Here is a 13,346-nt window from a genome sequence, read left to right as displayed (position 1 = left end):
ATCAATTCTATTCGATTTTCATTTCAGCCTCTGTAATCTCATCCTTTTTCTCAATCACGTCCAACTGCGAAAGCTTCGCAAAAATACAAACTTTCGAGTTTCTATTACATCATCTGATCACTGCCCACCGTTCAAAATCGCCTCCCCTTTCAGAGTCTACAGAAACATTCATGAGTCGACTGTTGCAGAAGGTATCTCTCTCTCTCTCTCTCTCTCTCTCTCTCTCTCTCTCATCTTTCTCTTCTGCTGAAATTTTCTCGGAAAATTTACAGGTACCATTAGCGTCTGCGATTCAAAGCTTCACTGGAACTCATGGACGGTAATTCCCTGCATGCCCTTTATATGATGATAAAAAAATGGTTTTTTGAATCTTCAATTTCAATCTTCTGTAATTTCTCGACTTACCCATGTTTTGTTTGTCATTAATCTTGTGATTGGTTGTGTTGTTTGATGAAAATTTGAGGGTTGAAAGATTGCTGCTTTACATTCAATTTTGTTGTTTTGATTTTATAATTCTGTGATTTAATTAGAACTTCAACATGCATGCACTTCTTGGAGTTGGATTCTTTTGTGAAAACAAATTTTGTACTTAAAATACAGTTCCGGTCTATGAAGCATGGATACGGATACGGATACAACGATATGATACGGCACAACACGACAATACGGAAAATCTCTAAAAATTAAAATACGATACGCTATGGATACGGCAAATAAAAATATATATAGCAACAAAAGTATACATTTTAAAACATAATTCATCATTCAAATTTAAATACAAATACATTTGAGTTGTTAGAGAAGAAAAGTTCGAAATCTAATCCTCTTTGTACAATAGAAGAAGTGTGAGAGTCGTATTCATGGTTTTAATTAGAGGGAACTCTTTGTATTCAGCAACTTTTAATTATAGATGTCTCGTATTAATTTTCTCCTCCTCATAACCTTTTTTGAAAGTGTAAATGTATCCTAAAAGCCGGATACGTGTATCCTAAAGGTAGGATACGCGTATCCATCATGTCAAATTCGTGTCCATCAACCAAGATACGTGTCGGACGAGTATCCGAGAGTATCGGGCAAGTACCGCATCTGCAAGTATCGGATACAGAATACGGGACCAATCAAATGTATCCGTGCATCATAGGTTCCGGTAGCCGAGTGTTTGAGATACTTCAGAACTATGTCAATGTGGGATTGTTGTCGTCCAGTAGAAACTCAGTATGTGGATTTAGAACTTTTGCACTGGACTTTTCGTCGTTTTTGCAGTTTGACAATCGAATGCAGTTTCTCTCCGAACTGCGATTTATGTGACAAAACCTTTCAAGTAAGCTTGGGGTGCCAGCATGCGGTAGAACATCTTATTACTTTGATATAATCCTATTGAAGCCACTATGGCATCATTGTTCCATACGCATCCATTCACGAAATTTTAGACATCGGCTTTATCTCCTTCTTACGGGAAGAGAAGTAGCTTGGGAAGACTAATTTTTTCTTGTGTGCAAAGCTTAATCCACATGGCCAAAAACTAAATTATCTACTCATGCATATACCCAATTCCTCTGTGATTTATTGCGTTGGCCATTCTAAATACTCTTGTCCTGGTTTACGGCTTTGAGATATTGCTTAATCGATCCAGGACCTTTATGAGAAAAAGTTCTAAGTATCAAATTGTTCCCATGTTTAATTGTGGTAACTGGTGTGTAATCTTTACTTCTTAGTAGGTTCATCTCTGCTGTGTCTGTCTATCCTCCTTAATCAGCTTGTACGGTTTCCGGTAAAATATAGAAGCTCTTATTCATTAAAGGGAAGGAACCTGCTTGTCCATTTGCTGGGCATATCCATGAATGTTGTTTTCTTATCAAGTATAACCGGCATTGATTATTTATTGATGTTATTTTTTCTACAATATCAAAATCTGGTAATACTGGTTTTGTCATAGCTTTGTTTGTCAGGGAAGTCATATTTTTCTTATCTTGTACTGTTTTCTGGCGGCATTAGATTTGTTAATAAAGAAGTGCGTGTCTTGCGACTCAAAGGACATGCGACCGATGACTGAACAAGCAGCAAAAGGATTAATCACAAAGGTTTCGATTAAAGAGTTAACTATCGCCTATATATATACACAGTTACACACACATGTATGTTTCTCCTTTAATATTAATATGTTTGGTTTAGGTGGACGGATGGAATTTGGTGAGTGAAGGTGATGCTTTGAGACTGAAAAGATCATGGACAGTTAAGACCTTCACAAAAGGACTGGATATGCTTAAGCTCGTAGCTGATGTTGCAGAAGCAGAAGGTATTTTTAAGCTTTTTTTTTTGTTTTCTGATGAGTAGTTGTAGCTATCACGTGTATGAAGTTGTAGCTATCGCGTGTATGAAGAATGCATTAGAATTTAAATAAGATAGAATGTGTCTGATGTAGATGGAAAACCGTAATGTGTATGTTCCAGGTCATCATCCAGATCTTCATCTAGTTGGATGGAACAATGTAACAGTCGAGATTTGGACACATGCGGTTGGTAAGGATTCGCCATTAATTAATTGGTACCACGTATTTATACATGTTTCTTGAATAAAACCATTATGCATTAGGTCGTCTTGGAGGGCAGAGGTGAGGTTTTTCCATCCCCTTCTCTCGGTGTATATAACGTTTTGCTAATGAAGTTTTCCTACCACCATTAAAGCTTCTGGGAAATAAAAGTATTGTACAACTCTTGCTTTACCTTGCGGAAAATAGGTGAACATATGATACATGAAGCTTCGTCCAGTTACTTATTTCAAACTTCTGTTTGGTTTTGGTTCTGGTTCTGGTACTGGTTACGGAATTCTACCTCAGTGAAACTTACCAGCCGAACTCCGAATGTTACCTAAATATTTTCCAGCTAGAGATCACCTTAATACAACGCTGAAAGTCGTTCAATTTACTTCAAGAGCCAATTCGTTTGAAAATTTGATTGCACATGAGATTTAGCTTTTGACATGGTATGCATTGTGCAGGTGGATTGACTGAGAATGACTTCATACTTGCTGCTAAGATCAACAGAATCAGCATGCAACACCTTCTGAGGCGGAAAGCTACCGATTGAGCCGTCGGAGCGGTGTGAGAAAATGTTGCCATGGGAAAACCAGTTTCTAGCTTCAGTAGGGCATCGTCTCTGACTCTCTGGTGTGACGTGAAGCGTCGTATGAGATTGTGTAATACTGTCTTTTTTCTTTTTTCTTTGAGCAAGTGTGCCTGAAAGAAATACTTGAAGCAACCGTTTTCTTTGTGATGTGATGACAGAGATATCATGTTCCAACTTTTTAATTTTGCTTTTATGCTTGAAGCTACCGTCGTCTCTGAAACCGCTACCGTTTTCAGAGCTTGTTGCCGGAAAAGTCAGAAAATGGCTAGATGTCGACGGAAACGAGTATCTTCTCGAATCCATGATTGAATCCAGGATACAAATATCTTGATCGAATCTACAACAAACGCACTGAATGCATCAGCCGCCGCAACAGTTGCTGGGCTCCGGCTGCTCTGGTGGCCGGAGGCAGGGCCTCTTTCTCAACCAATTTCTTTGGTGGTGGTTGGTGCTAAGACCGTACAAGGAATTGCATTTTAGAAAGGGGTGTGTTATCCACACACCATATTTTACTTCTCACACACCCTTGATAATTTATGCCCATTGATCTTCTTCAATTCATCTGATCCGACGGCTAAAAATTAAAAAAGTGTATGAGAAGCAAAATAGGATGTATGGATATCACATCCCTTTGGAAATTGGTAGTGGTTGCTGCTAAGACCGTACAAGGAATTGCATTTGAACCAAAAAAACAAAGGAAAACTAATAAAAAATGAGGAAAACTAATGAAAAAGGCTTGAAAACTTTGAGTTTTAATGATGAAGGACAAAATAAAGAGTAAAGTGAATAGTACCAGGATTGACTTTTTAGTGTAAAAATGTGGTTTTTCGTTAAAGTGAACAGTACCATGAGCTTTTCGTTAAAGTTCCCAACAAAAATGCTTGAAAATTTTGAGTTTTAAAGACAAAATAAAAGATAAAATGAATAGTACCAAGATTGACCTTATAATATAAAAATTTAGTTTTTCGTTAAAATAAATAGTACCAAAGCTTTTCGTTAATGTTCAAAAAAAAAAAATAACCTACTTTCCTTTGCTTTTTTCCCCAACCTTTCGTGCATGGAATCCACGCTTTTCACAACACTTAAAGCTACTTCACGTGTAACGTGTTAAAGCCTACCGGAAAGCATAATTGCTCTTCGGATTCATTTATGAAGAATTAATTGGAATAAATATTACAATTAGTCAAGAGTAATCCTACCAAAAACCATTAACTGAGGGTGAGAACGCGCCTAATTTCGGCTTCTCCCTCCTTGGGAACCTTTGATAGCGTTACATATTTTGCGACGTTCGACGATTGTTTACATCATTAACAAGTAGCTTGAGGTGTAACTCGCTTTAGATCGGAGAACGTAGGTATACTGTCTCATTGCTCGATGAAGGACGCCCATCTTCTCAGGAGAGGTGTATGTTCGTTAGCAGCAACGATTGACGGCAATGCCTGCAGCCCAAGCACAAAACCCCATCTCAGTCAGATTGTAAGTTACAGTCAGTAAGCACAAAAATACCAGTTAAGGTTCCCTTTAGTTTGAATCACCGTGTGCAGATGGTGCGATGATCCAACACCACCACGTCCGAGCACTTAGAAAATGTCGAGTATGATTCACATATGATTAAAACTACTGCTTACGACGTTACATTACAGTAGAACGCTAAACAGATTGTCAATGTCATCTCTCCGAAAATTTTACGCAAGGTTTACCAGGTAGCACATCTTGGATTATTCACAGACAAAGTAAATTCTAGCAAACACTCAGCAATTCAAGAGGCCTAAAGACAATGTACACCGAAGGCGAATGCCATGTTCCTCCTGGAACACCATGCCAGATGATAGCAACGAAAGAACTAACGTGACTGGCTCTGGTTCGTATTAAGATCTCATAGAACTTTGTCCAACAAAGACATGAATGCCACAACCAGATCACGCAAAACATATCAGAGACGAAACAATCATATTTAGGACCTGCAAATAATGCGCAAAACTTCAAACCAAACTAAGTGTTTGTTTGAATGTACTTTTAAAATGATTGAAAGCGCTTTTGATGAAAATGTTTTTGGAACCAATCCTAAGTAAAAATGCAAGTAAATTCTGAAAAGCACTTAAAGTGCTTCCTGGAAGAAGCACAAAACCGGTGCTTCTTGCAGAAAGCAGTTTAAGTGCTTTTGAAACCAAAAAAACATTTTCTTTAAAAGCACATTCAAACGAGTTCTAAGACAGCGACGCGATTCTCAATCTACTTAATTCGAGTGCACTTTATATTCAGCTGACATTGTAGCTACAAAGTAATTAACCACCAACAAATGCTAGATCCAACTAATTGCACTAATCAGTTTATACCAAAAATTGCAGATTCAAGGAACAAACTGGGAAATAAATAGCACATTAGTACCTCAAATTGCAACCTCATTTCGAGACAGGTTTTTGGAGCAGAGCAGACAAGTAAACCTCACCATTCTTGATCCCGCCGGAATCGTTCTTATTTGCAGTAGCCCACTTCACCTTCCTGTACCCCAATTTCCCAATCAACGGTCCAAAAACCTTCTCAAGATCCACCCCTTTGCTGAAAAATTTATCCAACCACAAGTACCCTCCTCCCCTCAACACTCTATCCGCATCAAACAGCAAAAACTCCAATGCCGTCGCCGGTATCCACCGGTTCACGGCGTGCCCGCAACGCACCAGATCCAACACCCCGTCGAACATTGGCAACCGCTGCTGCAGCGGCGCGTGAATTGGGACCAACCCTCTCAGCGCCACCGCCTCATTGTTGGGGATTCCAAGGTTCATCGTGGTCGTGACAACGGTGACATTGTAGAGCTTCATCCTCGCCGCGAAAGTCCCAGTTCCGCCGCCGATGTCGACGCCGAGACGGAGGACCGAGTTGGCGGCTTTGGCGATTTGGAAGAGCTGAGGGATTGGGAGGTCGAGCTCCGACTTGAAACTCATGAAATTGGACACTTCGTGAGGCAGGTCGAAGCCCAAGTTGGGGTTTTTGCCGCCGAGGCAGCTGAAGCTTTTGCAGGAATACTTGTCCCACAAGACATTGGAGTCCGGAAGCGAAGGAGGAAACGGATTCAGGGGGAGAGAAGAAGTGGGTTTTGGTGGGGTTCTTGTGAAGCATCGGCGGCGGGGGAGCGGGTGGCAGCCGCGGAGAATGAGTGCCTCGGCAAGGTCGGAGTCGAGTGGGCAGAGAGAGAAGGGGGTGTAGGTCATGTACTTGTGGACGAGGTCAGGGTGGTTGTGGCAGGAGGAGGCGATGGGGGAGAGCTGAGAGTAGAGGAGGAGATCTGAGGGGATGTCGGGTTTGGTTGTTTTGGCGGTGGCGGTTGATGGGGAAGGGTGGTCGCGCGTGAGGTGGTTGATGGTGGCGCGTAATGTGTGGAGCTGGTGGAGAAGGTGGTCAGGGACTGGCTGGGGAGTTGGGGGTTTTGGGGTTTGGAGAGTGGAGGAGAGGTGGTAGAGTGAGAGTATGTTGGTGGCCACCATAGCCATCAGCAGCAGCAGATTCAGACCCATTGTCACTCCCATTTGCTTCACCCTCTGTTTCTCCTGGGTTTTGATCTCTCTCTCTCCTCTCTCTCTCTCTCTCTCTCTCTCGATTTCTGGATCTTTTTGGGAACTGGAGATTTGGGTTTTTAAGATTTTGGATATAGCAGATTTAGCTTCTTGAATCTTATGATTTTGTGATGTTCTCACTGATTGTTTTGACTTAACAGTTAACCAAAAGTGAGCTCTCAGCAGAGTGAGGTGTGATTGGGTATGAACATGTACAAGCATTAGATTTAAGATGTGATTTGGGGATTTTGGACCGTTGGATTGTGACAAGTATGTTCGGTTTCCACTTTCCTGGACCATGCAGATGTTGATTTGTCGGAATCCAACGGCTGGAAAGTGAGTTGTATGGGTTGGCGATCGGGACTTTGGATTACTTTATTTCTTAATCAGTCATTTTCTTTTCTTTTCCTGCGTCCTCTTTTTTTTTTGGTGAAGATTCCTGCCCTCACCCTTGGTTTTGTAAGATATTTTGCGTTCTTTGTAGATTTAAGCAATTATTAAAAGAAAAAAAAAATTAATTAGAGAGGTGTTATTAGTAATTTAAATTTTCTATATTTAGAAAAAAAATAAACCTGTGATGAATGCATAATAAAATGTTTGAAGTGTTAATAACAATTTCTTTAATTATAATAAAAATGAAATGATGACACGTTTTTTACTCCATACAATATTATATATATTAAGAAGTGTGGGAGTGGACTCGCTATAAATATGGTTTAAATTTTTTTTTGTGAGAATCAAATTTAATACCTGCTATTTATAACCGAAAATAAATATAACTAAATCGTAGTACTAACTTGCTGAATAAAATGAGGGCAGGTTAATGTTTGAAGTTGTATGCTCGTTAAGAGAAAAGATAAATATGCATCTTTTCTAGTCTTTCACACGATTTTGTTTAATTTTGTCTCTTATTTTTATTTAATTTAAAAAAAATGTGTGTTTATTATCTTCATTAGTTAAAAAGGCATGTAGACTTTTATGTTCGGGTAATCATGTTCATAGCAAAGATAAGAAGAGTGCTACATAGTACCATGTGGGGCCAAATCCAATTTCTGCCTATGATAAAAACTTACATTATGATACTATGTTATAAAGAATTTTTATTGGCACTTAAAAAAAATTATTTTAATCTTCAAATTTTCTATAAGTAGAAAGAAAAATGCATCCATGAGAAGTGTAGGATAAAATTTTTGGAATGTTAATAACAGTTTCCTATGTAATATGCGATTGATTTAAAAACTTACATTTTTGTTTAATTTATACAATTCAACAATTAAGAAAATAAGTCAATGTAAGATGTTAACTTGATTTAACTGTAACCGTTCAAGTGGAAATGACGAAAAGGAAAATAAATTAGAAAGGGACAAAAATTAAAAGGGGAGGGAATCCTCCTCTCATAGCGTAGTACTAATCAATGTTCTAAAAAAAGGGCTAGAAAGAGAATCATAATCCTACTCTAAGATTACCAAGAAGATTAGAGAGAGAAAAAAAGAAGGGTGATGGCCCACGCAACTTCCACCGCCTTTTGCTAGAGTGTTCTTTGTTTTTTTGTTTTTTGTTTTACAGAACTAGAGTGTTATTTGTAAATATCGAATCATGGATGGCCTCTTTGGTTCGCTAATTGAATTAGATACATTGGGGTTTGTGAGCTACAGTGGCTTTATGGTTTCTTTTTACAATCTCTAGGTGTCACATCCTCGTCCGGGCCCCACTATATTCCGGGCTCGACTCCATCGTAGCACGATATTGTCAGTTTTGGGATCCGACCACGCCCTCATGGTTTTGTTTTTGGGAACTCACACGAGAACTTCCCAGTGGGTCACCCATCCTGGGATTGCTCTTGCTGCGAACTCGCTTAACTTTGGAGTTTCGATGGAAACCGAAGTCAGTGAGCTTTCAAAAGGTCTCGTGCTATGTAGAGATGAAAATATACATATAAGGTCTAGAGGATCCACATCATTAGGCGATGTGGGAGGGCTTATTTTATAGATTTGTACAAAATGATTTGTTGCATAATTAAATCCCTTAGAAGCCGGTTTCCCATTGGCATTGTAAAGAGATAATATCCAAGCAATAAAGCATTTCAAACCCCTTCATATTACAAAAACAATTTGTAATATGCACATTTTTTTTTCTTCCAAATTTCTAATACGTTTAGGTGTAAATAAATACTTATTTATAGGATATATAATAAATTTTATTCAAATATGCCTAGTTCGCCTAGGCGCCCGTCTAAGCGCTAGGCCCCATGCCACTACTCGACTAGCGCCTAGCGTTTTTAGAACATTGTTACTAAGTAGCATAACTTTGAGATTTTGAAAGTGCATATCATTTATGCAAAGGGATCTCCATTTTTTTTTCAAAAAATGGTGATTAAGTGTGGGGCTCACTCCACATCGAACTTCAACGATCTGAATCATCTATTTTGTAAGTCTCGATTCATAGATCATCCATGCAAAAATTCAATTCAATTCGAAACCATTTGCTTATTTAATTATTAAAATCAAATTTCATTGTTTCTTATATAACAAGTATTTGTTAATTTCTTTGAGCTCAATTATATGTCTTAAACATTTCCGATTTCCGATTTGGCTAATATTTTGCAAGGATGATCTATGAGATGCAACTTAAAAAATAGGGGTGTGCTATCCACACACCCTTGTTGATTTTTGTCATTTGATCTTCTTCAATTCATCCGATCCAAAGGCCGAAAATTAAAAGGGTGTGTACGAAGTAAAAATGGGTGTGTGGATATCACACCCCAAAAAATAAACAGTTCGAATCGTTAAAGTTCGAAATATTTTGCAAGGATGATCTATAAGATGTTAACGTGATTTAACCGTAACCATTCGAGTGGAAATGACGAAAAGGGAACAAAATTAGAAAAGGACAAAAATTAAAAGGGGAGGGAATCATCCTCTTAGAGCGTATTACTAAGCAATGTTCTAAAAAATGGCTAGAAAGAGAATCATAATCCTGCTCTGAGATTACCAAGAAGATTAGAGAGAAAAAAAAATTGTAGAGAGAAAAAAAAAGGGTGATGGCCCACGCAACTTCCACCGCCTTTTGCTAGAGTGTTCTTTGTTTTTTTTGTTTTTTGTTTTTACACTAGAGTGTTCTTTGTAAATATCGAAGCATGGATGGCCTCTTTGGTTCGCTAATTGAATTAGATACATTGGGGGATGTGAGCTACAGTGGCTTTTTGGTTTCTTTTTACAATCTCTAGGTGGCACATCCAGGCTTAGGCCCCATCACATCCCGGGCTCGATTCTACCGTAGCATGATATTATCCGCTTTGGGCCCCGACCACGCCCTCATGGTTTTGTTTCTAGGAACTCATACGAGAACTTCCTAGTGGGTCTGACACGCCCCGACCCTGATATTCCCCGAATACCAGGACCGACACGTGCTGGCCGACACCCGGGGGTGACGAAAGCCATTAATTGATACAAAAACTAAGAATAAAAATAATAAATAAGGGTTAGAAATTTAAAATACTAAGTTAAAACTTTTAGGAACGTGCTCAGATGCATACAACTAAACCTAATCACTAAAAAGAATTAAGATAAAATTTAATGAATAAAGGAGTGGGTCCTACATCAAGAGGATCCGAAGATGCTGCTGCGGAAGTGTCTTGACGCCGGGATTAGGTGCCTTGATTCTAAGTCCTGAATGGGGGCGCAAAACAAGGGTGAGTGGACCAAGTTTATATATACAATAATAATAAAACAGTTATCAACATACTAACCCCCAAAGTTTATATAAATGAAAACTACTAGCATAATAAGTGATGGATTTAATAAAAATCCTAGCATGCCAAAATATCTCAAAAGCCATATCGCGGAATACGCATCGCGGAAATCAAAACAGTAAACGTATCATAAATCGTCTCGTAAACGCGGTGTGCTGCTAGAAAGATCACTGAATAAATATAACTCCCGGCCCAATGCCTGCACCTCAGTCTCTGTGCCCGTAGCCAGAGATAACTCCCTCCCGGCCCAATGCCTGTCTCTGTGTCCCTCAGCCTTTCGCTAGGGATTATTTCTCCCGGCCCACATGCCAACACCAGATCCTCGCCCCAGGCGGCATAGTGTCTACTAGGTACGCACAAATATTTACGTCTCTCATAAATACCACTTCATAGCGTAGGTTACCGATCATCGTCTACACTATAAAGAGGGGTTCAAAACATGTTCTAGCATCCTATCGTCATCTGTCAGATAGTCTACCAGTTTATGGTTTTTATAGAAAATACGATATATATTAAAATATAGCTCAATATAGGCTAACAATTAATTCCTCACCAAAACACGAGACGAAAATCAATATATTAAATCATCAGGCTTCACATAAATCAAATCATAAATCCGTAGGCATGCTAATCATTTATGCAATTAAATTATCAAATCATGTAATTTTAGAAGGGGTCCACTCACAAATATTCCTTAGCAGAAGAATCGCGCGAATCGGGATTACGAATTTCCTTAATAGCAACTTTACCTAAGCACAAAAATATAATTAATAAATAAAAGGATTTTCTAAAATATTGGGTTGAATTAAATAAAATAGGGAATTTGGGATTGGATGGGTTTAGGATTTTAAAGGATTTTAGGAACCTAGGATTTTGGGTTAAAATGGTTTAGGGTTGGGAAAGGGGTTTGGGCATTAAGCCCAAACATATACTTAACAACACACACACACACACATGCACGGCATGCATGTGCATGCCTAATCACACACACACACACGCCTAAATGCACTCACACACACATGGTTCACATACACCACCAAAATATAAAGGCCTTAAGGCCTTATAAAAAAAAGACAGGGCTTAAGCCCTTTAATATCTAACCGGCCCAAGGCCCTAAGGTTTTAAAAAGAAACCAAATAACAAAACTAACTAAAAAAAAATAAAGGGGACTAGGGTTTTGGGCTAAAGACCACACGGGCCTAAGGCCCGAGGAGGAAATGGGAGAGGCCAGACGGCCTGGTGCCGAGGAAGAAGAAGGCCGGAGCTGCTACAACTCCGGTCACCTGAAAACTGGAGCTTCAAGCTCCGATCTATGTACGAACGTGAAGAACAAAGAGAGAGGAATAGATTGCTACCTTCCAAACGCCGTAACTCGGTCGGAGGTGACCGGAAAAGTCCTCGAAGTGCACGGGTTCGCCGGAAAAGTGGGTGTGTTCACCCAAACCGTTTCCAAAGAAAAACCTACGTAAAATGGAAGGTTTAGACTCCCAAATCACCACCAAACTTCAAGCTAGGTACGAGAGTGAGAGATTAGAGGCTTACCCGAACTGAAACAGGAAGAAGACTCGTCGGAGCTTTGCTCCGAGCCGTCTATCTCGCCGGACAGGGGTCCCCGGGTTCGTAGGGAGTCTCTCCTGATGGTGCTAAGGTCCTCGCGAGTCCAGGGGGAGGGAGAGAGACGAGAGTTTGAGGGAGAGAGGGATGCGGGAGGTTGAGGGAGAGAGGGAGAGAGAGCTACAGGGAGAGACAGAACACGAAAAAGAAGAAGAAAGGAGGAAGGGGGGGTTCACGGGGATACAAAAATAAGAGGGGTGGGCCCCTTGGCTCACCAATTAAGAACTAAAAAAAAAACATTTTTAAATAGAATGGGGTGGGTTTTAACAGGGTCACCCATCCTGAGATTGCTCTTGCTACGAACACGCTTAACTTTTGAGTTTTGATAGAACCCGAAGCCAGTGAGCTTCCAAAAAGCCTTGTACTAGGTAGAGATGTGAATATATATATAAGGCCTAGAGGATCCACATCATTGGGCGATGTGGGAGGGCTTATTTTATAGATTTGAACAACTTACCTTAGAAGCCGATTTCCCATTGGCATTGTAAAGAGATAATATCCAAGTAATAAAGCATTTCAAACCCCTTCATATTACAAAAACAACTTGTATTATGCACATTTTATTTTTCTTCTTCTAAATTTCTAATACATTTAGGTGTAAATAAATACTTATTTATAGGATATATAATAAATTGGGTAAAATACAAAAAACTACCTCAACTATTGGTGTCACGACACTTTCATACCTCATCTTTTAAAATTGACAATGTCATACCTCATCTTACGAATTTGTGACAATGTTATACCTTCCGTTAGGGTTGGCGTGAATTTCTCAGTTAAATGCTGACATGGCTTGATATGTGGCCCATTTTCTATTAAAAAATTATTAAAATATTATTAAAATCTAAAAAAAAAATTTAATAATTTTTAAATATTAAAATAATAAAGAAAAGTTTTTTCTTTTTTAAAAAGGGTAAATTACATAGTAACCCCTCAGGTTTGAGGTCTATTACAACATCATACAACATTTTAAAAACATTTCACTTTCATACCTCACGTACTATTTTATTTCAAAATGATACATACGTTAAATTTTCCATCTATTAATTTGTTAAATGCTGATGTGGCTGCCAAATGTGTGCCACATGGCTGCCAAATATGTGCCACGTGGCCAAAAAAAATTTTTAATTTTTTTTTAAAACCCGAATCTTCTAAAAAAAAAAAAAAAAAAAACTGAAAAACACAGAACCCACACCCCACCCATCTTCTTCCCCGAGCTTTCCCCCTTCCCCACAACCCAAACATCCCTTCCCACCACCCCACCTCTCCCGCCAGGCCCCCAACCTCACCTCCCCTAACCCC

General features: G+C 39.2%; 2 protein-coding genes and 1 long non-coding RNA gene across 4 annotated transcripts; 1 reads left to right on the top strand and 2 right to left on the bottom strand.

Annotated features, from left to right (window-relative positions):
- The first annotated feature begins 79 nt into the window (after positions 1-79).
- Positions 80-3,307, top strand: LOC126586150 (pterin-4-alpha-carbinolamine dehydratase 2, mitochondrial-like). Its single transcript, XM_050250854.1, has 6 exons — positions 80-191; positions 273-319; positions 1,937-2,081; positions 2,173-2,296; positions 2,451-2,519; positions 2,998-3,307. The coding sequence occupies exons 1-6, from the start codon at positions 171-173 to the stop codon at positions 3,084-3,086; spliced, it is 495 nt and encodes a 164-aa protein (XP_050106811.1). The 5' UTR covers positions 80-170; the 3' UTR covers positions 3,087-3,307.
- Positions 3,308-4,230: 923 nt separating this feature from the next.
- On the bottom strand, positions 4,231-6,872 carry LOC126587338 (probable methyltransferase At1g29790). 2 transcript variants are annotated; one of them, XR_007611033.1, is made up of 3 exons: positions 5,514-6,872; positions 4,661-5,086; positions 4,231-4,564 (listed from the first exon to the last, which is right to left on the bottom strand). XR_007611033.1 is itself a non-coding variant. In XM_050252376.1 (2 exons), the coding sequence occupies exon 1, from the start codon at positions 6,650-6,652 to the stop codon at positions 5,528-5,530; it is 1,125 nt and encodes a 374-aa protein (XP_050108333.1). In that variant the 5' UTR covers positions 6,653-6,870; the 3' UTR covers positions 4,231-4,564; positions 5,514-5,527. The 2 variants fall into 2 exon arrangements, 1 of the variants encoding a protein (XP_050108333.1); XM_050252376.1 differs by lacking the exon at positions 4,661-5,086 and having other exon boundaries at positions 5,514-6,870.
- Positions 6,873-9,384: 2,512 nt separating this feature from the next.
- Positions 9,385-12,207, bottom strand: LOC126585243 (uncharacterized). The gene is made up of 4 exons (XR_007610380.1): positions 11,973-12,207; positions 11,786-11,891; positions 11,116-11,179; positions 9,385-10,347 (listed from the first exon to the last, which is right to left on the bottom strand). It is a non-coding gene; the product is annotated as an uncharacterized LOC126585243 (long non-coding RNA).
- Between the last annotated feature and the right edge of the window lie 1,139 nt (positions 12,208-13,346).

Source organism: Malus sylvestris, chromosome 10 (assembly GCF_916048215.2).
Source record: "Malus sylvestris chromosome 10, drMalSylv7.2, whole genome shotgun sequence".
In the NCBI taxonomy this organism is placed as follows: Eukaryota; Viridiplantae; Streptophyta; class Magnoliopsida; order Rosales; family Rosaceae; genus Malus; species Malus sylvestris.
Note: the sequence above shows the minus strand (reverse complement) of the source record. Positions and strands in the feature narration are given on the sequence as shown.